Source organism: Capricornis sumatraensis, chromosome 11 (genome assembly GCF_032405125.1).
Source record: "Capricornis sumatraensis isolate serow.1 chromosome 11, serow.2, whole genome shotgun sequence".
NCBI lineage: Eukaryota > Metazoa > Chordata > Mammalia > Artiodactyla > Bovidae > Capricornis > Capricornis sumatraensis.
In genome coordinates, this window is record NC_091079.1 from 50270956 (window position 1) to 50298250 (window position 27295).

Below are 27295 nucleotides of genomic sequence, written 5' to 3' on the forward strand. Positions count from 1 at the left end.
ATCTTAAATGTAGACTGTAGGGGACTCTCCTGCTGATACCAGCTCATTAACCCTCCTTCAAGTAATTAAGGGAGGGAGTTGGTTTAATCAACTTTTTATAAACTAAAAATCTGTTCTTAAGAGCTGTGTATTTTAATACTTTACTAACCTTCTAACTTTATTCTCATTGTCTCATGGTGGTGGTGGTGGTGTAATTGCTAGGGACTCCATGGACTGTCTCCTAGCCTTACACTAAATTAGTAAAATGTTAGCAAGAGGCACAGCCTAATAGTCTATTATCAAGAGCTTAATGAAATTCCATAATAGGTTTGGTCACCTTTGATTGAAGGTGATATTAACATTTAATAAGACTTAAATTATTTGTGATAACCAAATCAATGTTTTGGCATGCCCTCAGTGAAAATGTGCCCTGAGGAGATAAAAAATATTTAAAAGAAAATGTTGGGGCTTCCCTGGTGGCTCAGGGGTAAAGAATCCACCTGCCAGTGCAGGAGACATGGCTTTGATCCCTGATCCTGGAGGATCCCACCTGCCATGGAGCAACTAAGCCTGTGTGCCACAACTATCGAGCCTGTGCTGGAGAGCCTGGGAGCCATACCTCCTGAAGCTTGTGCACCCTAGAGCCTGTGCTCCACAACAAAGGAAGCCACCACAGTGAGAAGCCCGCACACTGCTACTAGAGAGTAGCTCCCATTCTCCTTAACTAGAGAGAAGTCCACACAGTGATGAAGACCCAGCACAGCCAAACATAAATAAATGAAAATTTAAAATGAAAATGTTTATGTAATACTTTTTCACAAAACTTAAGAATCAGGATTGAACATAATCAGTTTCACTGACAGTGGCAAAAGCAGGACAATATATTCTTCTCAAAGAAATCCCTCTATGCTGGTGGTTTCTTAAGGGTAGCCTATCTCAACAGTACTTAGTATTGGTAGTTGAAAATGCATGTAGCTTGTGTTTAGTGTTCCTAGTTAGGAACTAGGATTTGTCAGTGCAGTCCTAGTGACCAGAGCTTTGTTTGGGGCGGCAGAATATGTAGTACGTGCCACAGCTCACAACTGATCTAACAGTATGTGTGGCAACGTACAGATTTACCAATATTGTTTTCTGAGGCTGTGTCCGTTTTTATTGTTTTCTTTTCCACCTTGATGATACAGTAGGAAGACCTTTCAAAATGCTTGGCAAAGAAACAAAACACAAAGAACACTGTTGTGGAATTGACAATGAGTTATGTGAATCTTTAAGAAACTTTTGGGGTGCTATGAACAAACTTGCTATGGTTTTGATGGCAGTGGACATAATCAGGTATGGCAAATTCACACACAGCTTCTGTTTTGTGTGTGTGTGAATGGAGAGGAAGCAAGATCCAAACTAGGACTCCTTACTTATCCTATCTCCTCTCCCCAGATAAAGCATTTTCCAGACTTATAGGACTTTCTCCCTCTCAGGCCTCTCTCGACAAGCCTAAGCCACTCTTCAGGGAATGGGGGTAGCAGCACTGTTGTTCATTGGTCTTCTTCAGGTGGGCTCCATTAAGGAATGCTGAGTCACTATCCCTTGACTGGACCCTTCTGAGAGGGTCTCATGACAAACCCATGTGACCCTCATCAAGCAGTTCTGGAAAAAGGAAATCTATTCCAAAGTACATCTCCTGGCTCTGATTACTTTCTTAATGAAATTTGCTAATGCCATTTATTATAACTTAGTGACTATTATGATATGGGGCTTTCCTGGTGGCTTAGTGGTAGAGAATCAGCCTGCCAATACTGGAGACACGGGTTCGATCCTTGGGTTGGGAAGATCCCCTGGAGAAGGAAATGGCAACCCACTCCAGTATTCTTGCCTGGGAAATCCCATAGACAGAGGAGGCTGGCAGACTACAGTCCATAGGGTCCCAAAGAGTGGGATACAACTTGATGACTAAACAACAACAATTATACATTCTATGCACTATAAAAACCTTTCAACAATGGACTAAAAATAAAAAACAAATACAAAGCAAAGCGAGACCTTGCTTCACTCCACTGTTAACATGAGGGCAGACACACTGAAACCATAATCACAGAAAACTAGTCAGTCTGATCACACGGACCACAGCCTTGTCTAACTCAATGAAACTAAGCCATGCTGTGTGGGGCCACCCAAGACAGGAGGGTCATGGTGGAGAGGTCTGACAGAATGTGGTCCCCTGGAGAAGGCAATGGCAAACCACTTCAGTATTCTTGCCTTGAGAACCCCATGAACAGTATGAAAAGGCAAAATGATGGGATACTGAAAGAGGAGCTCCCCAGGTCAGTAGGTGCCCAATATGCTACTGGAGATCAGTGGGGAGATAACTCCAGAAAGAATGAAGGGATGGAGCTAAAGTAAAAACAATACCCCATTGTGGATGTGACTGGTGATAGAAGCAAGTTCCGATGCTGTAAGAGCAATATTGCATAGGAACCTGGAATGTCAGGTCCATGAATCAAGGCAAATTGGAAGTGGTCAAACAGGAGATGGCAAGAGTGAACGTTGACATTCTAGGAATCAGAGAACTAAAATGGACTGGAATGGGTGAATTTAACTCAGATGACCGGTATATCTACTACTGTGGACAGGAATCCCTTAGAAGAAATGGAGTAGCCATCATGGTCAACAAAAGAGTCTGAAATGCAGTACTTGGATGCAATCTCAAAAACGACAGAATGATCTCTATTCGTTTCCAAGGCAAACCATTCAATATCACGGTGATTCAAACCTGTGTCCCAACCAGTAATAATGAAGAAGCTGAGGTTGAATGGTGCTATGAAGACCCACAAGACCTTTTAGAACTAACACCCCAAAAAGATGTCCTTTTCATTATAGGGGACTGGAATGCAAAAGTAGGCAGTCAAGAAACACCTGGGGTAACAGGCAAATTTGGTCTTGGGATACGGAGTGAAGCAGGGCAAAGGCTAATAGAGTTTTGCCAAGAGAATGTACTGGTCATAGCAAACACTCTCTTCCAACAACACAAGAGAAGACTCTACACATGGACATCACCAGATGGTTAACATTGAAATCAGACTGATTATATTCTCTGCAGCCAAAGATGGAGAAGCTCTATACAATCAGCAAAAAGAAGACCGGGAGCTGACTGTGGCTCAGATCATGAACTCCTTATTGCCAAATTCAGACTTAAATTGAAGAAAGTGGGGAAAACCACTAGACCATTCAGGTATGACCTAAATCAATTCCCTTATGATTATACAGTGGAAGTGAGAAATAGATTTAAGGAACTAGATCTGATAGAGTGCCTGATGAACTATGGATGGAGGTTTGTGATATTGTACAGGAGACAGGGATCAAGACCATCCCCATGGAAAAGAAATGAAATAAAGCAAAATGGCTGTCTGGGGAGGCCTTACAAATAGCTGTGAAAAAAGAGAAGCGAAAAGCAAAGGAGAAAAGGAAAGATACAAGCATCTGAATGCAGAGTTCCAAAGAATAGCAAGGTGAGATAAGAAAGCCTTCCTCAGGGATCAGTGCAAAGAAATAGAGGAAAACAACAGAATGGGAAAGACTAGAGATCACTTCAAGAAAATTAGAGATACCAAGGGAACATTTCATGCAAAGATGGGCACAATAAAGGACAGAAATGGTATGGACCTAACAGAAGCAGAAGATATTAAGAAGAGGTGGCAAGAATACACAAAACTGTACAAAAAAGATCTTCACGACCCAGATAATCACAATGGTGTGATCACTCACCTAGAGCCGGACATCCTGGAATGTGAAGTCAAGTGGGCCTTAGAAAGCATCACTACGAACAGAGCTAGTGGAGGTGATGGAATCCCAGTTCAGCTATTTCAAATCCTGAAAAATGATGCTGTGAAAGTGCTGCACTCAATATGCCAGCAAATTTGGAAAAGTCAGCAGTGGCCACAGGACTGGAAAAGGTCAGTTTTCATTCCAATCCCAAAGAAAGACAATGCCAAAGAATGCTCAAACTACCACACAATTGGACTCATCTCACACGCTAGTAAAGTAATGATCAAAATTCTGCAAGCCAGGCTTTCAGCAATATGTGAATTGTGAACTTCCAGATGTTCAAGCTGGTTTTAGAAAAGGCAGAGGAACCAGAGATCAAATTGCCAGCATCTGCTGGATCATGGAAAAAGCAAGAGAGTTCCAGAAAAACATCTATTTCTGCTTTATTGACTATGCTAAAGCCCTTGACTGTGTGGATCACAATAAACTGTGGAAAATTCTGAAAGAGATGGGGATACCAGACCACCTGACCTACCTCTTGAGAAATCTGTATGCAGGTCAGGAAGCAACAGTTAGAACTGGATGTGGAACAACTGACTGGTTCCAGGAAAAGGAAAAGTAGTACACCAAGGCTGTATATTGTCAACTTGCTTATTTAATTTCTATGCAGAGTACATCATGAGAAACGCTGGGCTGGAAGAAGTACAAGCTGGAATCAAGATTGCCGGGAGAAATATCAATAACCTCAGATATGCAGATGACACCACTCTTATGGCAGAAAGTGAAGAGGAACCAAAGGGCCTCTTGATGAAAGTGAAAGAGGAGAGTGAAAAAGTTGGCTTAAAGCTCAACATTCAGAAAACTAAGATCATGGCATCTAGTCCCATCACTTCATGGCAGATAGATGGACAAACAGTGGAAACAGTGTCAGACTTTGTTTTTTTTGGGGCTCCAAAATCACTGCAGATGGTGATTGCAGTCATGAAATTAAAAGAAGCTTACTCCTTACAAGGAAAGTTATGACCAACCTAGACAGCATATTGAAAAGCAGAGATATTACTTTGCCGACAAAGGTCTGTCTAGTCAAGGCTGTGGTTTTTCCAGTGGTCATGTATGGATGTGAGAGTTGGACTGTGAAGAAGGCTGAGTGCCAAAGAATTGATGCTTTTGAACTGTGGTGTTGGAGAAGACTCTTGAGAGTCTTGGACTGCAAGGAGATCCAACCAGTCCATCCTAAAGGAGATCAGTCCTGGGTGTTCTTTGGAAGGAATGATGCTAAAGCTGAAACTCCAATACTTTGGCCACCTCATGTGAAGAGTTGACTCACTGGAAAAGACTCTGATGCTGGGAGGGATTGTGGGCAGGAGGATAAGGGGATGACGAGGTTGAGATGGCTGGATGGCATCACCGAGTTGATGGACATGAGTTTGAGCGAACTCTGGGAGTTGGTTATGGACAGGGAGGCCTGGCGTGCTGCAATTCATGGGGTCGCAAAGAGTCACACACAACTGTGCGACTGAACTGAACTAACTGAACTACTGTGATATGACTGGGAAGATAATAGAGCAATCACTGTATTGATTTAAATGAAAAAAGTTGAATGAATAATTTATAGGATGTATGATGATCTGGTGTATAAAGCCCATAACATTATCACAATATATAGTTGGTATCACATTTGACTCTCACATTAGCTTGTTGCAAAATCTTTGAGGTCAGGCGTATCTCATTTGAGTTTTTATTATACTGAGTACTGTTCTGGCATATAGCAAGTGCCTATTAGTTTTATGATGAAGGAAGTTGTTTCCTGGTATGATATATCTTTACATTAAAGCAATAACATCGTTCATAAAACGAAAAAAAAAAAGCAATTTTCTTCTCATCAGGAGACTTAGAGCTGATTCATAATAAAGTAAATTACGTATATGCCACCTGGGAAGCCCATGTGTATTTTCAGAGTTTAAAATTAGTGGTAAAAAACCTGCCTGCCAATACAGGAGTGCTTAAGAAATGCGGATTTAATCCCTGGGTCACGAAGATCCCCTGGAGGGCTTAGCAACCCACTCCAGTATTCTTGCCTGGAGAATCTCATGGACAGAGGAGCCTGGAGGGCTGAAGTCCATGTTGTCGAAAAGTGTCAAACATGACTGAAGGGCCTTAGCACGCACGCGAGGTTAGAATAGTGATTCTGAAACTATTTTTTAGATCATATATCTCTTTGAGAACCTAATGAAACTTTTAATGCATCCTTCAGGGACCCCAAATTAAGAACGTTTGGGTTGGAGAAGTGGTGAAACTAGCCTGTCCCTGTCGTGCTGTGGCTTCCTCTTCCTTTCCACCACCAGATGCCCTCTACTCACCAATGGACCATCATTACCGTCTCAGCCTCAGGCTCCTTTGCTGTTATCCCTGCTCATTCAGACATCTTTACCTGCTGCTTTTGGGACTTGCCTGAGTCACCTGCCTTATTCCAGTTGACGTATCTTGTCTGTGACTCCCAGCTCTTCCTGAACCACTGCAACTTAATAACTGTTTTGGCAGGTGAACAGTGAACTTTTTTTTTTTTTTTTTTGATGCTTGGTCAAGAAGAATTGAGAACAGAGAACTAGAAGATAGATGGAGGACCTTTCTTCCTCTGTGTTGTTGACAGTGAGAGTGTCCCATCCTTCCCGCCAAAACATAAATCACGCAGAAGTATTTAAAAGAACCTACCCCATGTCTTCAATAATTTTAGAGTTATCTTCTTGGGAGCTTTCTGGAGATGCATTTCCATTTGCAAGAAATCTCTGTATATCAGAGAAAAAGACTAATTTTGGATTACCCACCTGTGGGTAATAAACGGGAACTATATGATGCATTGTTTCAAAGTTACCTGTAGCGTACAAAGAATTAAAAGCATTCTGCTTTGAAACTAATAACTAAATTGTAAATATGACAGAACAGCATTAGACTATCTATATTTTGAGAAATGGCATTACATATGACTAAATAGTTTCATAGCAAAACCAATAAAAAGTTAATGTCCAAGATAAAAATATGACAGATTTTCATACATGAGAACCCACACAGGAAAGTTCATGGTCAACTCTCATAGACAAAATGGGTACACCAACATTAATTAATATTAACTACCCTTGCGTTTTGCTGTTATGTGTTTATTTTTTCAGTGTGTATAACCTTTAGGGAGTAGATTAGTCAATTACGGTTTTTGTAATCTGTTCATACCTTATTTCCGCACTTAACATCATTTCCCTGTTTATAGATCCTCGTCCCTTTCTAGCAATGATTTTTCTTTTAAGTAGAAACTGCCTTAATCAACTCTAATTCTCAGAGCTTAGCATAGTCTTGGGCATATCCACAGTGCTCAACAAGTGTTTATTAAATGAATAAATGAGTATTTCCATCAAAACACTACAAAAGTAAATGCTGAAAGTTTTTAAGATATTTTGAACTTCGTTAAAGTGTTTGACTACTTCTGATTTTGAGACTGTATTTAGGACAAGATTTTTTATTGTAAGATCCATGAAGTTTAAAGACATAATCCCTGTAATTTTATTATTATAGAGCTCCAAATTTACAGGGCTACCAAAAATATGTCAAAGGTCAGGAAATTTTAAAATGACCATCTTCCTAAGAATTCCTCTTCACTTACAATGTATTTGGTTGTGCAGAGGTATCTTTAAATGGTTCATATTAACTCTTCTAAAGTCCTGAAGGTATACTGTAGATTTTAAAAAGCACAATATATATTCTAGACTTTAATTCATGCTTTCCATTTCTCCTGAGCAGCAATAACAGAGAGACTTTACATAAAGACCATAGTGCAAGCTATTGGCCAGGTGAATAGTTACTGTGTGTTACATGCATGTGTCTAGGGATGTCACCAGTTGTAAGCCTGGGAGGCTCAGGAACTGTATCATTTGTTTGCAAAGGGTTCTCAGAAGCATGTAGGTGACAAGAAAGAAGGATATCTACAAATGGCCAAGCAAAAATAACTAAGTACTCCTGAGGAAAGGGCTTCGCTGGTGGCTCAGCAGTAAAGAATTCACCTGTAGCACAGGAGCCACAAGATGTTCAGTGTATAATCTCTGGGTCAGGAAGATCCCCTGGAGAAGGGCATGGCAACCCACTCTAGTATTCTTGCCTGCAGAAGCCTACGGACTGAGGAACCTGGCAGGCTATAGTCCACGTTCACAAAGAGTCAGACTTAGCACATGCCTGAGGCAAACTCAGATAATTTCTATTGCAGGTCATCAGCTTTCAGTTTGAATTTAATTTAATTGACCTTACAGTCTATTTTTCAATAGAGTAAATAATATAATCTATTTGAGTACTCAGAAAATTTCAATGTTCTTTCATAATATAGTCTCATTTTTCTCCCTAATTTCTTTGTATTTGCAAAAATTGTATGTTTACGTATCATGTATTTATACATTTGCAGATTTTTCTAAATTCCTGCCAAACCGAAGTGAATTTCTAAGTAGGGCAGACATTATTGTCCTTATGTCCAAGCATGAGTTGTCCACCAGTCATCAATAGAGTAATCACTAGAAACCAAAGCTCTTTGATAAAGTCAGATAACTTTGATTAATTACTGGGCTCCCCTGGTGTCTCAGATGGTAAAGAATCTGCCTGCAATTGGGGAGATCTAGGTTCAGTTTCTGGGTTGGGAAGATTGCCCTGAAGAAGGGCATGGCAACCTACTCCAGTATTCTTGCCTGGAGAGGAGCCTGGCAGGCTACAGTCCATGGGATTGCAAACAGTTGGACATGACTGACCAACTAACATTTTTACTTTCACTTTCTGCTATCTTTGTGACCTTAGACAAGTTATCTCATCCTTCTAAAACTCAGCTTCCTCAGCTGCAAAATGGATATAAATTTTTCCCACAAGGTAAAATGATTAAAGCAGTAATGCCTATAAATATCTGAAATGATTGGCACGATAAATATTGGTTCTCTTTTCTTCCCTTGCCCCTCTTTTTGGCTTCCTAAACTGGAGTGCATTCCATTTTAAATTATTAATGGTTATCATGATAGCAACTACAATAAGGTATGAAATGACGCTTCTGTACTTTGTAGCATTCCATATGGCTTTTCAAAAAAAAAATGTGGTAAGAACACTTAACATGGAATCTACCCTGTTACTGTTTTAAATGTACATTATTGTTGATTCTAGGTACAACTTTGTGGGCTTCCCAGGTGGTGCTAGTGGTAAAGAACCTCTTGCCAGTACAGTATACATAAGAGACATGGGTTTGATCTCTGGGTCGGGAAGATCCCCTGGAGAAGGGGATGGCAACCCACTCGACTATTTTTGCCTGGAGAATCCCTTGGACAGAGGAGCCTGGTGGGCTATGGTCCATAGGGTTGCAAAGAGTCAGACATGACTGAAGCGACTTAGCATGCATGCACAACTTTGCACAGCATATCTCTAGAGCTTATTCATTTTGCTTGACTGAAACTTTATATCCATTGATTAGTAACTCCCCATTACCCTCCCACCCACAGCCCTGGGAAGCCACCATTCTACTCTTTGATTTTATGAAATAGACTATTTTAGATACCTTATATACATGGAATTATGGAGTATTTGTCTTTCTGGAACTGGCTTAATTCATTTAGCATAATACCCTCAAGGTTCATCCACAGTGTTTCATATTACAGAATTTCTTTTTTTTTTTTAGGCTGAATAGTATTCAATTGTTTGTATATACCTTATTTTTTTTATCCATTTATTTGTTAGTGGACATTTAAGTCTCTACATCTTGGCTATTATGAATAGTACTGCAATGAACATAGGAGTGTTAACATCTCTTCAAGATCCTGATTTCAGTTCTTTTGGATAAATACTCAGAAGTGGGGTTGCTGGATCATATGGTCATTCTATTTCTAAATCTTGAGGCACTGCCATACTTTTTTTCATGTTGGTTGCACCATTTTGCATTCCCACTGACAGCATGCAAGGGTTCCACTTTTATCCACATCCTCACCTACATTTGTTGTTGTTTTGTCATATGATAATAGTTTTTCTGACAGGTATGAGGAAATATCTTATTGTGGTTTTGATTTGCCTTTCCTGGTTAATTAGTGACATTGAACATTTAAAAAATATACCCATTGGCCATTTGTAGGTTTTCTTTGGAAATATGTCTGTTGGAAATGCTGTTGGGAAAATGGAATCAATTAACTTGCTCAACAAAGGGTTGCCACAAACCTTCTATTTGTGTAAAATGTAGTATCAGGGAAGTGCAGTAAAGTGCAATCAAAAAATGTGTGCCTGAAATTATTTATTTATTTATTGAAATGTAGTTGATGCATAATATCTTGTTAGCTTCAGGAGTGTTACATAGTTATTTGACATTTGTATCATTGTATAATGATGACCACCATATGCCTAGAAGCTCCAGTACTTTGGCTGCCTGATGGGAAGAGCTGACTCATTGGGAAAGACCTTGTTGCTGAGGAATAGAGGGCAGGAGGAGCAGGGGGCAACAGAGGATGAGATGGTTGGATGGCATCACCGACTCAATGGATATGAGTTTGAGCAAACTCTGGGAGATAGTGAAGGGCAGGGAAGCCTGGTGTGCTGCAGTTCATGGGGTCACAAAGAGTTGGATACAACTTAGTGACTGAACAACAACAACAAATAAGCCTAGCAACCATATGTCCTCATCCAAAGTTATTGTAATATTGTTGAGCATATTCTTTGCGCTGTGTGTTCTGTCCCTGTGGCTTATTCATTTTATAACTGGAGGTTTACCTTTTAATCCCCTTCACCTGTTCATCGCACTCTTCCTGGCAACCACTCTTCTGTTTGAGTCTGTTTTCATTGCCTTGTTTTTTAGATTCCACATATGAGATAATTCAGTGTTGGCCTTTCTCTTTTTGACTTATTTTACTTGGCATAATACCCTCTATATCCACCTATGTTGTCACAAATGGTAAGATACTTTTCATATTGTTAATGGGAGTAATATTCCATTGTATATATCACATCTTCTTCATCCATTCTTCCATACCCAGTAGTGAAGTTACTGGATCACATGATCACATGATCCATTCTATTTTTAATTTTTTGAGGCACCTCCATACTGTTTACCATGGTGGTTGTACCAATTTACAGTCCTACCAACAGTGCACCAGGGTTCCCTTTTCTCCACATCTTTGCCAACACTTGTAATTTGCCTTTTTGATAACTGCAGTTCTGACAGGTGTAAGGTGATATCTCATTGTGGTTTTGATTTGCATTTCTCTGATAATTAGTGATACTGAGTCTTTTTATTTGTCTGTTGACTGTCTTTGGGAAAAATGTCTATTTAGGTCCTCTGCTCATTGTTTCATTGGGTTATTTGTTTTTCTGATACTAAGTTGTGTGAGTTCTTTATGTATTTTGGATATTAACCCCTTATACATCCTATCGTTTGTAGATTTCTTCTCTCATTCACTAGGCTGTCTTTTCACCAGGTTGGTAAGTCTCCTTCACTTTGTAAAATCATTAGTCTGTCTTCTCACTAGATTGGTAGTCTCCTTCACTTTGCAAAATCACTAGACTGTCTTTTCACCAGGTTGGTAGTCTCCTTCACTTTGTAAAAGCTTTTGAGTTTGGAGTAATCCCAGTTGTTTGTTTTTGTTTCTCTTAACTGAGGAGACAGATTAAAAAAAATATTCATTGCCTATATTTTCTTCTAGGAGTTTTGTGGTGTCAGCTCTTACATGGAGTAAACCTTAATCCATTTGGAGTGTATTTTTTGTGCATGGTATGAGAAACCAGTCCAGTTTGATTCTTTCGCATGTATCTGTCTAGTTTTCCTCACACCATTTAATGAAGAGGCTGTCTTTTCCCCACTGCATATTCTTGCCTTCTTTGTTGTAAATTAATTGGCTGTATGCTGCTGCTGCTAAGTCGCTTCAGTTGTGTCCGACTCTGTGCGACCCCATAGACGGCAGCCCACGAGGCTCCCACCATCCCTGGGATTCTCCAGGTAAGAACACTGGAATGGGTTGCCATTTCCTTCTCCAGTGTATGAAAATGAAAAGTGAAAATGAAGTTGCTCAGTTGTGTCCGACTCTTAGCGACCCTCTGGACTGCAGCCCACCAGGCTCCTCTGTCCATGGGATTTTCCAGGCAAGAGTATTGGAGTGGGGTGCCACTGCCTTCTCCAAATTGGCTGTATAGTCGTGAGTATTTCTGGTCTCTCTATTCTGTTCTGTTGATCTATGTGTCTTATTTTTGTGCCAGTACCATACTGTTTTGATTACTGTTGTTGTTGAGTCACCAAGTCATGTTCAACTCTTTGTGACTCCATGGACTGCAGCATACCAGGCTTCCCTGTCCTTCACAATCTCTCAGAGTGTGCTCAAACTCATGTCCACTGAGTCAGTGATGCCATCCAACCATCTTATCCTTTGCTGTCCTCTTCTCCTCTTGCCTTCAATCTTTCCCAGCATCAGGTCTTTCCCAATGAGTCAGTGAATATTCAGGACTGATTTCCTTTAGGATTGACCGGTTTCATCTCCTCGATTACTGTAGCTTTGTAGTATACAGCTGACCCTTGAATGACACAAATGTGAACTCTTTGGGTCCACTTTTACATGAATTTTTTTCTATAGTATATACTACAGTATTACATGATCTGAGATTGGTTGAATCCTCAGATGTGGAACCAAAGATATGGAGGGCTGACTGTAAAATTACATGCAGATCTTCGAGATTGGGAGGGTCAGTGCCCCTAACCTCCTCATTGCTCAGGGTTCAACTGTAGCTTGCAAATAGGGAGCATGATCCCTCCAGTTTTACTGATCTTTCTCAACATTGCTTTGGTTGTACTTTGGCATCTTTGAGGTAGTACTGAAAACAGTAAATCCTTACCCTGCGTCTAGTTTTGCCCTTCACAGCCAACCACGTATAAGCAGAGAGGGGGAAATGCCTCTTGTCCATTTTATAAGTTTCAAATCTTGAGAAATTCATATTGCCAATACAGTATCATCATTCATGTGAGATAAAAGTAACAGTTCATACTCAGTGGATACAATATGGCAAAATCATCAGAGCTTTCCACCTCCTTCTCTTCACCTCAACCTCCTTGTCCTAGAGGGATAGAGCTCCTAGGATATGCTGTCTACGCATAAAGCCACACTACACTGTTGTAGTTTCTCTTTCCCTGTTCGCCTGGTCTCACTTCTTCCCATGTCTCCATCCCGTTAACTGTGGAACTAGAAAACAAACATGGAACAGAAGAAGTGGCTCATTCCAATGTTGTTGACTACAGAATTGGTGAAGAGTGAATTCTAGGATACTCCCCAATATGATAAAGATGATTATTACACATTACACTTAGCTACAGTTAGTTTCATTCAGTTCAGTCACTCAGTCGTGTGCGACTCTTTGTGACCCCATGAATCGCAGCACGCCAGGCCTCTCTGTCCATCACCAACTCCCGGAGTTCACTCAGACTCACGTCCATCCAGTTAGTGATGCCATCCAGCCATCTCATCCTCTGTCATCCCCTTTTCCTCCTGCCCCCAATCCCTCCCAGCATCAGAGTCTTTTCCAATGAGTCAACTCTTTGCATGAGGTGGGCAAAGTACTGGAGTTTCAGCTTCAGCATCATTCCTTCCAAAGAAATCCCAGGGCTGATCTCCTTCAGAATGGACTGGTTGGATCTCCTTGCAATCCAAGGGACTCTCAAGAGTCTTCTCCAACAACACAGTTCAAAAGCATCAATTCTTCGGCGCTCAGCTTTCTTCACAGTCCAACTCTCACATCCATACATGTCTATTGGAAAAACCATAGCCTTGACTAGATGGACCTTAGTCAGCAAAGTAATGTCTCTGCTTTTGAATATGCTATCTAGGTTTCTCATAACTTTTCTTCCAAGGAGTAAGCATCTTTTAATTTCATGGCTGCAATCACCATCTGCAGTGATTTTGGAGCCCCCAAAAATGAAGTCTGACGCTGTTTCCACTGTTTCCCCATCTATTTCCCATGAAGTGACGGGACCAGATGCCATGATCTTCATTTTCTGAAGATCTCCATTTTCTTAAGCCAACTTTTTCACTCTCCTCTTTCACTTTCATCAAGAGGCTTTTTAGTTCCTCTTCACTTTCTGCCATAAGGGTGGTGTTATCTGCATATCTGAGGTTATTGGTATTTCTCCCGGCAATCTTGATTCCAGCTTGTACTTCTTCCAGCCCAGCGTTTCTCACGATGTACTCTGCATATAAGTTAAATAAGCAGGGTGACAATATACAGCCTTGATGTACTCCTTTTCCTATTTGGAACCAGTCTGTTGTTTCATGTCCAGTTCTAACTGTTGCTTCCTGACCTGCATATAGGTTTCTCAAGAGGCAGGTCAGGTGGTCTGGTATTCCCATCTCTTTTTAGAATTTTCCACAGTTTATTGTGATCCATACAGTCAAAAGCTTTGGCATAGTCAATAAAGCAGAAATAGATGTTTTTCTGGAACTCTCTTGCTTTTTTGATGATCCAGCAGATGTTGGCAATTTGATCTCTGGTTCCTCTGCCTTTCCTAAAACCAGCTTGAACATCTGGAAGTTCATGGTTCACGTATTGCTAAAGCCTGGCTTGGAGAATTTTGAGCATTACTTTACTAGCGTGTGAGATGAGTGCAAATATGTGGTAGTCTGAGCATTCTTTGACATTGCCTTTTTTTGGGGTTGGAATGAAAACTGACCTTTCCCAGTCCTGTGGCCACCGCTGGGTTTTCCAAATTTGCTGGCATATTGAGTGCAGCACTTTCACAGCATCATCTTTCAGGATTTGAAATAGCTCCACTGGAATTCCATCACCTCCACTAGCTTTGTTCGTAGTGATGCTTTCTAAGGCCCACTTGACTTCACATTCCAGGATGTCCGGCTCTAGGTGAGTGATCACACCATTGTGATTATCTGGGTCGTGAAGATCTTTTTTGTACAGTTCTTCTGTGTATTCTTGCCACTTCTTACTATCTTCTGCTTCTGTTAGGTCCATACCATTTCTGTCCTTTATCGAGCCCATCTTTGCACAAAAGGTTCCCTTGGTGTCTCTAATTCTCTTGAAGAGATCTCTAGTCTTTCCCAGTTTCATTAGTTAGGCTATACTCGGAAGGTTGCCATATCCTTGTAACACCACCTTAGGCATATTATAATCAATTATTCAAATGATAGGGTATGTACTTAAGAAAGAGGATGGGCCACCAAGTATAGGCCACATATATGATTGTGATACATCTTTATTTTTTATCCTGATGAAAAATGTGATTTTTGTGCTGTTACTAAATGAATATACTTGTGACTTCAGTTTCACAAGTTATATAGCTGATTGTTATTTCACCATTTAGATAACTAGTATCTTGCACTTAAAAATTTGACTGCACAGGGTCTTCGTTGCATCAACCATATGGACTGTTCCTTGTGGCATGGGCTCAGTAGTTGTGGCACTCAGGCTTCTCTAGTTGCCATGTGTGGGCTTAGTTGCAGTACATGAGATCTTAGTTCCCTGACCAGGGATGGAATCTGGGCCCCCTGTATTGCCAGCATGGAGTCTTATCCACTGGACCACCAGGCAAGTCCCCATGCACTTTTGCCAGATATAAAATAATACATTTTCCCCACCCTCATGGCTCTCTGTTTATATAGCCAACATAATTATAACTCAGTATGAACTAAACATAGCTTTTTTTGGATAGTAGCTACCATTTTCATATATAAATATTTTAGGAAAATTTTTCTAGAAATTGTAATCAAGTTAAGAAAAAAAGCCCATTAAAAAAATTAAACAAACCCTCCTAATTTTCGGCATTTTTTTGTTGTTGTTGAGTATAATATTCCTTTTGCTGGTAGGAGTGACCAACTAATGAATGACAGCCTACTTACTGTTGCATGAGTTATGTGTATCTTCGTTCTTACTGTTCTTTTTCTTGCTGGTTTTCTTGGCATCTTTGGATGCTTTCCAATTCATTAGGAATTGTCTTTCCATGTTTTTAATTTCTTTTCCATCAAGGAATTCTAGAGAAAAATAATACATATGTTTAAAATGTAATATATACATGTTATAAATGCTATCTATCAGTACAACATAAATATTACTATATAATACATAAATATTATAATACATATACAATATATATACCACTGGTTTAGGGCACATGAACTTAAGTTACACTCTAGAATGAAATAAATTTATTTTTAAAATACCTTATTTATACAACTTCTTGTATTTGTACAACTTCTGTTGAGCTTTTATTTTTATTTTTTCTGATTTCAAAAAGAATATGTGGTTTTTATAAACAACTGAAATGTGATGGCAAAAACATAAAATGATTCCATATTTACTATCCATATCTCTCCTTTCCATGACTAACAGGGAATCACTATAAACAATTAGCTGTCTGGTTGCCCTTCTTGAAGCATAAGTTACATTGTTATTTTACAAAACAAAAATGTCATACTTAACAAAAATTAAATATTTAATAATTTTACAGTTATTCATAGAAAAAGAAAACTATATTTTATGTTAATGTCAATAAGAAGTTTTATATATGTAACATGGTATTTTAAAGCATGTACATTATGATATAGGAAATAATAGGAATAATACACATAGCTGGCTTCTTTATTCTATGAATTGAGATTTCAGCTATTTTAACGTTTTGTTCCTTTTAAAAAGTTTTGAAAATTGAGAATATTCCATTACACAAATAATTTTTGTATGCTGTATGTATGTTATTTGGAAAATTCAAAGAAATGGAAAAAAGCAAAACATTGCCTGTATTTCACAACCAGAGATAATCACTGAAAACCACTGATAATACTTTAGTATATTTCTTAGCATTGGTTTGTTTTCTAGGTATGTACCATGTGTATATGTGTATATTATATAGAAATGGAACTCTCTATATAGTATTAACATCTTACTTTTTAATATTATATTGTGAACATTTTATCATGTCTTTCTTTAAAGAAAATTTTTAATGAATGATAGTATTCTAAATATAAATATACAAGTAATTTACTTTAAAAATATACCTAATATACATGATCGTTCTTCCTGTGTATTCTCTGTTTCCTACTCTTGGCTGATGGGGTAAAGGGTAGGCAGGATGTGTTTTGAAAAATCGTCTTGGATATTTTTGATACACCTCCTGTCAACCCCTCCTTCCCTCGAGAACCACTGTACTAGCGTTGTGATTAACCAAGGTTTACTACAGCCGTGAGCTTTGAAATGGTTTTGCCATATGTTAGTTTTTATGGGGTCACAAAGAGTCGGACACGACTGAGTGACTGAACTGAACTGACTGAACTGATACCCAAGTACAGCATGTCAGGTGGCACTAGTGGTAAAGAAAGTGAAAGTGCAAGTCGCTCAGTTGAGTCCAGTGCAACCCCATGGACTGTGTAGTCCCTGGAATTCTCCAGGCCAGAATATTGGGGAGCCTTTCCCTTCTCCAGGGGATCTTCCCAACCCAGGGATCAAACCCAGGTCTCCCGCATTGCAGGTGGATTCTTTACCAGCTGAGCCACAAGGGAATCCCGAGAATACTGTAAAGAACCCGCCTGCAAATACAGGAGATGTAAGAGACATGGGTTTGATCCCTGAGTCAGGAAGATACTCTGGAGAAGGGCATGGAAACCCCCTCCAGTATTCTTGCCTGGAGAATTCCATGGTCAGAGGAGCCTGGTGGGCTACCTTTCATGGGGTTGCAAAGAGTTGGACATGACTGAAGTGACTTAGCATGCATGCATGCATGCAAGCATGTCATAGAAACTCTCCCACAATCTCCTCTGTGAGAGGGCAGTGCTTATCCTTCTGATAGTGTGTAAGCTGGTCCCTATTCAAGAGCACTGGTCCATTTCCCCTTATATAGTGCATATTCAGGAGTGTTATTATTTGTAAGCGTCTCATCCACTCCAGTACTATTGCCTGGAAAATCCCATGGACAGAGGAGCCTGGTAGGCTACAGTCTATGGAGTTGCAAAGAGTCGGACATGACTTAGTGACTTCACTTTCACTTTTCTTTCATAAAGGGACTCCTTACTTTGCTCCCATTTCAAATGAAAGGAACTCCTATATGTTCTTAAGGTGCCATTTGGCAAATGTCAAGCAATGAAAACTTTGATCAGTTTTACCTATAGAACCATGAGTCTCGTGGGATCTTCAGAGGATTTGTGCCAATGAAAATTTGGCAAAAGGTCAGCAAGTTGTACACATTTATGACTAAATATTTTTTGTTGGTAACAGCCACATTTTCTTTTTTAAAGAAAGTGTTTGATATCTTAATTATTTCTGAACAGAAGATATTTTTTCATGTTTTATTCCTCAATTTTAACTTTTGTTCTTATTAAAATATCAAATTTAAAGTTGACCATTTTTGTAGGTCCAGATGTTATATTAATATTTCTGAAGGCTTGCTGATACATTAACTAAAGAGTTAACCAAGTCTCTTTCTCTAGAAAAATTATATTAATATAATAGAAACATGTACCCAGTGATTTGGACACCAATATCAGTCTATCTCTGTATTTTGGTTTGAGACAAACAGGATTTCTATTTAGATCCATTTTCCACAGCTTCATCAACTTGTTCAATAAAAACTCCAAATCCTATAATTAGAGAAGAAAAAAGCAAGACACAGGTATTTCATACTTCTCAATATTGTGTTCATGTCAGTTAACTGTTTTTAAAGGTAATTACTGTTTTCCATGGAGTTCTAGCTCAGTGCCAGGTACTTAGATGATGTACAATACATCTGTTTTTGATGAAAATAGTCTGTAGTAATAATAGAAAGGGCTAAAGATGAGGCAAAAAGTAAGGTCCTGAGTTGGGGACCACAGAATTGTACTCTGTCACACTAGCTTAAATGAACCCAACCTGTATCTCAGAAAACACTTTGCCTTTCTGGCTATCCATGCCACAGAAGATGCCTTGTTCTTAGCAGAATTTATGGAAGTTTACAGATTAAGGCCATTATGGAGTGGTAAGTAAGCAGTCCATTGACATTGCAAGCAATATAGTTGCTTTTCCTTTTAAAACCTATAAAAAATGTATCAAAGGGAGAAAATGGAGAAAAAAATCCCATGTGTGTTTATTACCCAAAGATCACTTAAAAAATATTTGTTTTTGGCTGCACTGGGTCTTTGTTGCTGAGTGCAGACTTTCGCTAGTTGCTGTGAAGAGGGGCTACTCTCTAGTTGCGGTGGCAGGTTTCTCATTGTGGTGGCATCTCTTGTGGAGCACAGGCTCTGGGGCACACAGGCTTCAGTAGTTGTGGCATATGGGCTCAGTAGTTGCGCATCACCAGCTCTAGAGCATAGTTTCAGTAGTTGTGGTACACTGGCTTAGTTGCCCTGTGGCATTTGGAATCTTCCAAGACCAGAGATCAAACTGGTGTCCCCTGCACTGGCAGGCAGATGCCCAGCTGCTGAACCACCAGGGAAGTCCCAAAGATCACTTTGAATGTGTTATGTATCCTTCTAGTCTTCTTTTTTGAGCATAGGGATTTATTTTTTAATTGTCAGTCATACTGTGTGTACAGTTTTGTTTTATGTGCATCATAAACATTTTCATGTTTTAATAGCTTATAAGAAAATCAGCTTATTGATATTTAAAGGGATGATTAAATTGTTCTGTGGTTGAAAATCCAAATAAATGTGAGAAAAACAGATTAGTCACCTTTAAGAACAAGCTTTCTGTTTGCCTTCATCATCTCCTCTCTCTCCCTGTTTTTGTCAATCCAGTGTTACTGTCTTTCTCCAATGTCTTGTCTTTCTGTCATTCCTTTCCTTGCTTTCTCCCCTTTCTACTCTGTAGCCCATGACTGATTTTTAATAATTCAGTGGCCATAGGCAAAAAAAGGGAAAACTTACCTTCAGTAGGGCAAAACCATGATTTTAAAGCAAATGTTTTGCTGACAATAATAATAAATACTAATTTATTTATTATTATAACTAATATTAATTATTATTAAATATTATAATTATTATAACTAATTCTGTGGAGAGCTTTTGGTTTTCTGAGCACTGCTGTATACATATGATATTGTGTATATCCAAGAGGATTGCTTTTTATTAGAATATGAGTATGAGAATTACAAAGTTAATAAAAGTTCCAGAGGATAGCAGCAGGCAAACACCTATGATTCTTTTGTTTTCTTCAGGCCAAGACCAAACTTATCATAGGTTATAAGAGAAAAATTAGGAAATACAAATTATACATACATATTCTTAATTTCTAAGCTGAAAGTAATTGTTAATGCATTGGCTGGTATTTTTATTCCCCATAGCATTTCCTCACCTTCAAAGCTTGATACTATTTAGCACTGTATATCTATTTTACTATTTGTATTTTCCACCTTATTCTTTGTTTGATCCATGTTTACTGTTGCTTAGATATTTCATTTTTCCATTTTTGGAAAAAATCTCATATAATAAGACTATATTTATTCTTTAGACTTTAGAATATATATTTACCATGAAGCTTTGGTAGCAGGTCCCTTCTACATATTAAATATCCTCCCAAAACTGTAAAAGGAGGTAACAAAAATGGAACATCCAGATAGGTGCCTGTGTCTACATGAAGAAATGCTGTCTTTTGGGGAATAATTAGAAGCACAGCTGGGTTTTCAGAACCCACTGCAGAGCACTTTAATCTTTCAGAGACCAATGTCTTCCCATATAAAGTAGTATTTCTAGTTCTGCTTACTTCATTATTCATCAGGTATGTATTGAGTTATGGGTTAATTTCTGTGCTAGACTCTGATGGATTTAAATAAATAAGTTATGTGAAAAATACAAGGAATTGTATAAGCAGTTGTACAAGCAATCCTAAACTTTCTGACATTGCTTCTTACTATTTGACCTTAGGCAAGTCTGTGACCTCGTTTATAAAGTGAGGGTAATTAGAGGATTAGTTGCTGTGGCATGTAAAGTGCGTGAGGCAGAGCAGATAGGGAATACATGTGTTATTTCTCTGCCTCTTTGTCTGCCCTGGCACCCCTGAGCTAATTCTCTCTTAATTTTGATCAACACAGAGAAAAAGTGACGTTAAGAGAGAGTCAGGTTCTGATCCACTGACAAGTAACTGATGCCTTAAAAGAAAGTTCTTTTCGAAAGTTCTAACTTCATCCTTCAGTCCTGGGTCATGGGTTATGCCCTCTTCCCAGCATTTGTTCCACACCTTTTGATACAGCCATAATTATTTTCTGTGAGAATTTCATTATATTTCTCTTAGTTTAAAAACCTCTGGAAGGATGGAACTATGCATTGCATCTTTGTACTGTGTTGAATATGATGCCCATTATAATAACAGTAAGGAAACTTTAAAATTTATATGGATAAAGAGTCCTGTATGTTTTTGTTAATTGTTCATCACTTGATAAATGACCCTCAGCATACTCCTCCTCCCAGTGTATGTTTATTTAAGACTAAACTAATCCTGTGTTGAAATATGATTACCCTTTGGATACACTCTGGTTGTGCATTGCCTTCCTGTCTTTCATAAAATGCTTTCACTTTTGTGCCCTTCAGTAAGTTGCTAAAGGGAGCAGACACTTCTCTGGACAGTCTCTGTATGATAAATGATCGTGTCATGCTATCACTTAGAAGAGTGCTGCAAAATACTAAGGAGCTGATTTTATTTCCCATGCAGGGCTGGTGTCTAAGCTCTAGGATAGGAGCCTGCTGCACTGGCAGTGCTCTTGCTGCAATTAATGATGGCCACTGATGAACCTGTATTTGACCAGGATGCGCCAATCTTTATTGGAAATGTCTAGCCCAGCTGTCCTAACTAAATCTAAAGATAGCCATTTGTCATCCCCGTGACTGCCTGTCATCATCTGCCTGGGAAAATCTATAATTTTGGGCTTGTTCCTGACTAAACTGTGGAGTGAATAAATTTATCTTTTGAGTTACTTTGCTTGTCAGGATCAATATTGAGCAGAGGTTGAATAAATTAGAAACTGGAAATACATGACAGGCCATAGTGGTTTATTTGTTTGTATCTTGTAAGTCAAATATTTAGTTTTTATAAAAGGCAAGCACGTCAAATTTTTGATTTCCACTGTTCATTCTAAGATGCTTTAACCTCATGATAAATGGGCATCAGAAAACCAATGAAGTAAATCACTGACTGATATATCTGACTGTGAGATGAACTTTTCAGATCATTTTATTGATTTAGCAAACTTTGCAGACATAAAAACTGAAGGTAAAGATTAAACTTTTTTTCAAGTTGTTATACATTTTTGCAGCCATGATATTTGATTTAATAGTATCAGCAAGATATATAATGTTGGCCTTTTACTAGTTCATGGCTCATCAAGTTACTTGCAGAAATCCAGGTTTTATTATAAATGGTTATTCAGTAATTTAATATTTTTAATACATTGTTGCATTCTTTTAAAAATATTTATTTAGTTGGGTGTGCTAGGTCTTGGTTGAGTCATGTGGGATCTTTAGTTGTGGCATGCAGACTCTTAGTTGCACTATATGTGGCATCTATTTCCCTGACCAGGGATCGAACCCAGACCCCCTGCATCTGGAGCATGGAGTCCTAGCCACTGGACCACCAGGAAGTCTCCATTGTTGCATTCTAATTTAAAGGAGTTACAGGGGAAAAAATGCAAATAAATATTAGTCAAAAGTAAATATTTAAACTAGAGCCCTATGAGTTAAAAAAGGGAGTTTCTGAAGTATGGAGTATTATTTGGCTTAAAATGTTTCTTTCTCCTCTTCAGTGATTGATTCTGCCACCATTTTTATTACAGAGAACTGGGTCAGATAGCATAGAGTTTTCTCAGTTGTTTGCCTTTGGTCTCTCACTTCTTCTTCCATTCCATTTTCCAATTTTTATCAGCAAAGGAAAAGTCCCACCTCTTTTCTCAAATGAATCAGTTCTCTCATCCCTTCCTCTCTCCACAGGCCTCCTACTCTTGGGATCATCCTTCTCTTCGATTTCCAGTCTCTCCACCTTCTCTGGGCTTTATCCTATCTCTTACCCACCATCACTACACTTCCTTAAATAGTAGTCCAGACCAATTCTTTTCAAACTTTTATGTCCTTATGAATCATGTAGGGATCTTGTTTAAATGCAGGTCCTGGTTTAGTAGGTCTGGGGGCAGAAGTTGAGATTCTGCATTTCTGATGCTGCTGGTTCCAGGAAGACACTTGGAGTTATAAGGGCCTTGGTCACTGCCTCTGCTTCCTCAACCACTGGGCACTCTTGCAACCTGGTGCGTTTGATCAGGCACCACTAACATTACCACTGAGCCATACATCGACAATTTTATACTTTCTTTGCCTCAGTTCTTGGGAGCAACTTACCCTACTTGATCACATCCTTTACAGCTTTTCTTGCAGGCTCCCTGGGTCCTGCTCTTACCTGCCCCAGGGCCTTTGCACATGTTATTCTCTTTACTTGGTAAGCCATTCTATTCTTTCAGAGCTCAGCTCAGCACTGCCTTCCTAAGGGAAGCCTTCACTCAGCTCCCTAAGGTAGTTCCCCTAGTTATAGGCTTTCAGAGTGACATACTGCTCCTTTAGAGCACTTGCCTGGGGTACAATTTTACTTATGTTTTTGGATAATTATGTGCTTAATGTTTCTCTTCCTTTCAATGCTGAGAGCTCTTTGAGTTCAGGGACTGGATCTGGTGTTTTTTGCTCACTATTGTCTTCCCCTTTGTCTAACAAGTGCTGCCACACGGTAGGTGTTCTGAATGAATGAAGAAGAAGAAATAGTGAATGCCTGCATGAATGAATGGATCTGAGGTGAGAAGTAGAACTAGAGTTTTAAGCAAGAGATTATATGGAACTGTTTTGAAAATTCTGCTGGTTAGAAGTGCTGTAGACATAGAATGGAAAGACAGGATTTATCTTCCATTTTGTTTTTTCCTCTACTCCTCTTCTACCCGCACCTCACCCGAAGTCTCTGCTCTGGACTTTGGACTAGGGAATAGGAGAGATAATGGCAGGGCTAGAAGATCTTAGGGGAAGGAGTCCGTGGCAGCTGTGGGTGAGAGGGAAGGAAATGAAATCCCAAATAGCAGGGAGGACAGAAGCTATTTGCCCAGCTTCCTCCAGGTCCTTATACATCCATCCTAAGGGACCATTATTTTTTTCATTTTTTAATTTTATGTATTTTCTGTAGATGCATTTGAGGAACCTTCAGTGTCCAAATAAAGGCAGCTGGTTTGAGTGCTAAAAGCCATCGGTAATTATAGTGGTTTGGTTAGAATTCTCTAATGATGTACACTTCTTTTTCCCCATGGCACAAAGCTGTCTGTTGTTGAAGACTCTTAGGATGGATGTCAGTGACTTTATGTATGGCACATTGAGCTTTCTCTCCCATGGCACAGGGCTTGATGTCAGCAGCTTTGGGGCAACTTCGATCAATGAGTATAGAGAAAGGAAACATTAAAGCCAAAAAAATGGAGACGCTGATCCCAGGAATATATAAAGAGAACTAAGTTAATATTCTGATGCTAACCTTCCTGCCCTTTGACTAAGCCTTCGGAGGATGATTTAAAATGACCATAAAAGCACATTCCAAAGGACTCCTGGGCAAGTCTGTATTCAGACATCCAAGAAGCTGTGTCTAAGTGTTTTTAATTGTGTGTATCTTCTTGCTAGAAGCAAAAGAACGTGAGATTTCATCCTCACACTGTGAATATCTTTTCTCTATGGGAAGGAAAAGCAACTTTTGGTGTATCTCAGCCTCCGGAACTTACTAAATGATTTGCATTCCTTCCCCAGATGGTTGAATATTTTAAATTGTTCTCGTATTCATTCATTTTATAAACATGTAGTAGGTGTCTACTATGTGCCAGGCACTGGCCTGAGCTCTAGGGCATCCTGAAATCGACAAAAAGTCCTTGCTCTTAAAGGCATTTCAATATTTGGGGGAATTCATCTGTAGTATAATATTTATTTTAGTAATTATCTACTGCTTACAGTAGTTATGACAAATGTGAAGTGAAGTGAAGTGAAATTGCTCAGTTGTATCCAACTGTTTGCGATCCCATGGACCATAACCTACCAGGTTCCCTTGTCCATGGGATTTTCCAGGCAAGAGTACTGGAGTGGGTTGCCATTTCCTTCTCCAGGGGATCTTCTTCCCAACCCAGCGATCGAACCCGGGTCTCCCACATTGCAGGCAGATGCTTTACTGTCTGAGCCACCAGGGAAGCTAGTAGACAAACGTAGACAGTGTATTAAAAAACAGAGACATCACTTTACTAACAAAGGTCCATATAGTCAAAGCTATGGTTTTTTCAGTAGTCATGTACAGATGTGAGAGTTGGACTATAAAGAAGCCTAAGCACTGAAGAACTGATGCTTTTGAATTGTGGTGCCAGAGAAGACTCTTGAGAGTCCCTTTGACAGCAAAGAGATCAAACCAGTCAATCCTAAAGGAAATCAACCCTGAATATTCATTGGAAGGACTGATGCTGAAGCTGAAGCTCCAACACTTTGGCCACCTGATGTGAAGAGCCAACTCATTAGAAAAGACCCTGATGCTGGGAAAGATTGAGGGCAGGAGGAGAAGCGGGCAACAGAGGATGAGATGGTTGGATGGCGTCACTAATGCGATGGACATGAGTCTGAGCAGACTCTGGGAGATAGTGAAGGACAGGGAATCCTGGTGTGCTGCAGTACATGGGGTTGCAAAGAGGTGGACAGAACCTAGCAAGTAAACAACTACAGTGGCTATGAGATGAGCAAGGTAATAGTACTAAATTTGGAAACAAGACCAGGAATAACTGTTTTAGAGTCAGCGGATAGCTGTCTGAAAGTGCTTTTTTTTTTTTTTTTTTGGTAAGTGCTTTTGAAACAAGAGTTCTATTTATGGGGGGAAAGAAGCCTGTTCTTCCTCCTATGATCTTATGTAAAGGAATTATATCACAGCCACCTCATTGCCAAACCAGAAACTATGAGGTCTTGGCAGTGGTTCAGCTCACAAATGACTGGTTCCAGGAAGTCTTCCCTAGCCCTAGGCTAAGTTAGTGATACCATAATACTTATGAAAACAGAACCACATTGTAGTCTGATCACCTGTTGACTTTTTTTTAATTCCCTGGGACTGTACTCTTTCTTCTTCTGATCTACATGGAGTAGTATAATGCCTGGCAAACATGTAGATGCCCAATACATGTTTGAATGAATGAGTAATTGAATGAATGTGGTATGATATGGCATAATATGACCAGAATATAGCTAGTGCAAATTAGAATAAATTAAAGATACAGGTGTTTCCCTTGGAGGAGCAGCAAGGAGAGAGTTCAGGTCTAGTTACAGTTACTAGAAACTCGTTCATTGGGAGATCAGAGTTAAGAGGCAAGAAATCTAGTGTCTTGTTCAGTCACTCAGTTGTGTCTGCTCCTTGCGACCCCATGGACTGTAGCACCCTAGGGTTCCCTGTCCTTCACCATTTCCCAGAGTTTGCTGAAAACATGTCCATTGAGTTGATCATGCCATCCAACCATCTCATTCTGTGTCATCCCTTTCTCCTCCTGCCTTCAATCTTTCCTAGCATCAGGGTCTTTTGTAATGAGTCAGCTCTTCACATCAGGTGACCAAAGTGTTGGAACTTCTGCTTCAACATCAGTCCTTCTAATGAATATTCAGGGTTGATTTCCTTTAGGATTGATTGGTTTGATCTCCCTGTAGTCCAAGGGGCTCTCAAGAGTCTTCTCCAACAGTTTGAAAAGCAGCATTTTTTCGGCACTCAGCCTTTTTTATGGTCCAACTTTCACATCTGTACATGACTACTGGGGAAACCATAGCTTTGACTATATGGACCTTTGACAGCAAAGTATCTAGATGGAAACATTTGATAGAAGAATAATAGACTGGAAAAAGCATATACTTCCTTCTCAGAGAAACATCTGTCTGTTGGTGAGGGATGGAGATCTTGGGGTATGGAAGAGAAAATCAGGTAAGAGCAGAATTATGCAAATAAACACATCACAAAGTAAAGACTAATGAACTAGTTTTAGAACAAATTTAGAATAGTTTTAAAAGTAAGTTTATAGCTGTAGTAAAATAAGTATTTTCAACCACAATTTCATGTAAATATTGAAAATTTTTTTCTTTACCTTACCTTCACGTGCAGAAGTTGGTTGTCAGCTGCTATGAGCTGATTAAGATTCTCCAGTATTTCTAAGTCTCTTATATCATCAATATTATTATTGCTGATATTCAATACAGAGAGGGATTTCTGTAAGAAAAGGAACTAATTTAGGATTAATAAATAGTCTACTTAAATGTTATACGTAGAAACCAGAAATCCTAATCTGTGAAAAATTTTAAATTGATCAGTTCAGGCTGTTTTCCTCTTCAGACAAGAAAATAAAAATCCTTGGAAATTTTGTTTTTATGCCATTTCTTTTTCTGATGAAACTTTTAGGACTATAGTAATTGTAATGTAACTTAAAGTTCCTTCATAAATCTGATTTTTCTCTTCCAAGATATGAGAGAAATTTATAGATAGAGGCCAAGAAAGAAGGAAAGAGAGAAAAAAGATGTCCCAATAACCAAATAACACATTGTAGAAAAAATGCTTATTT

At 39.2% G+C, this 27295-nt stretch overlaps 1 protein-coding gene across 1 annotated transcript in view; it reads right to left on the reverse strand.

Annotated features, from left to right (window-relative positions):
• The window catches only part of PPP1R42 (protein phosphatase 1 regulatory subunit 42), a 36421-nt gene that overhangs the window by 4958 nt on the left and 4168 nt on the right, over window positions 1-27295 (reverse strand). Inside the window, exons 4-7 of the mRNA XM_068983426.1 lie at window positions 26830-26946; window positions 18221-18338; window positions 15612-15743; window positions 6448-6607 (exon numbers count right to left, since the gene is read on the reverse strand). Of these exons, the coding sequence (XP_068839527.1) occupies window positions 6448-6607; window positions 15612-15743; window positions 18221-18338; window positions 26830-26946 (527 nt within the window). The remainder of the gene's footprint in view (window positions 1-6447; window positions 6608-15611; window positions 15744-18220; window positions 18339-26829; window positions 26947-27295) is intronic.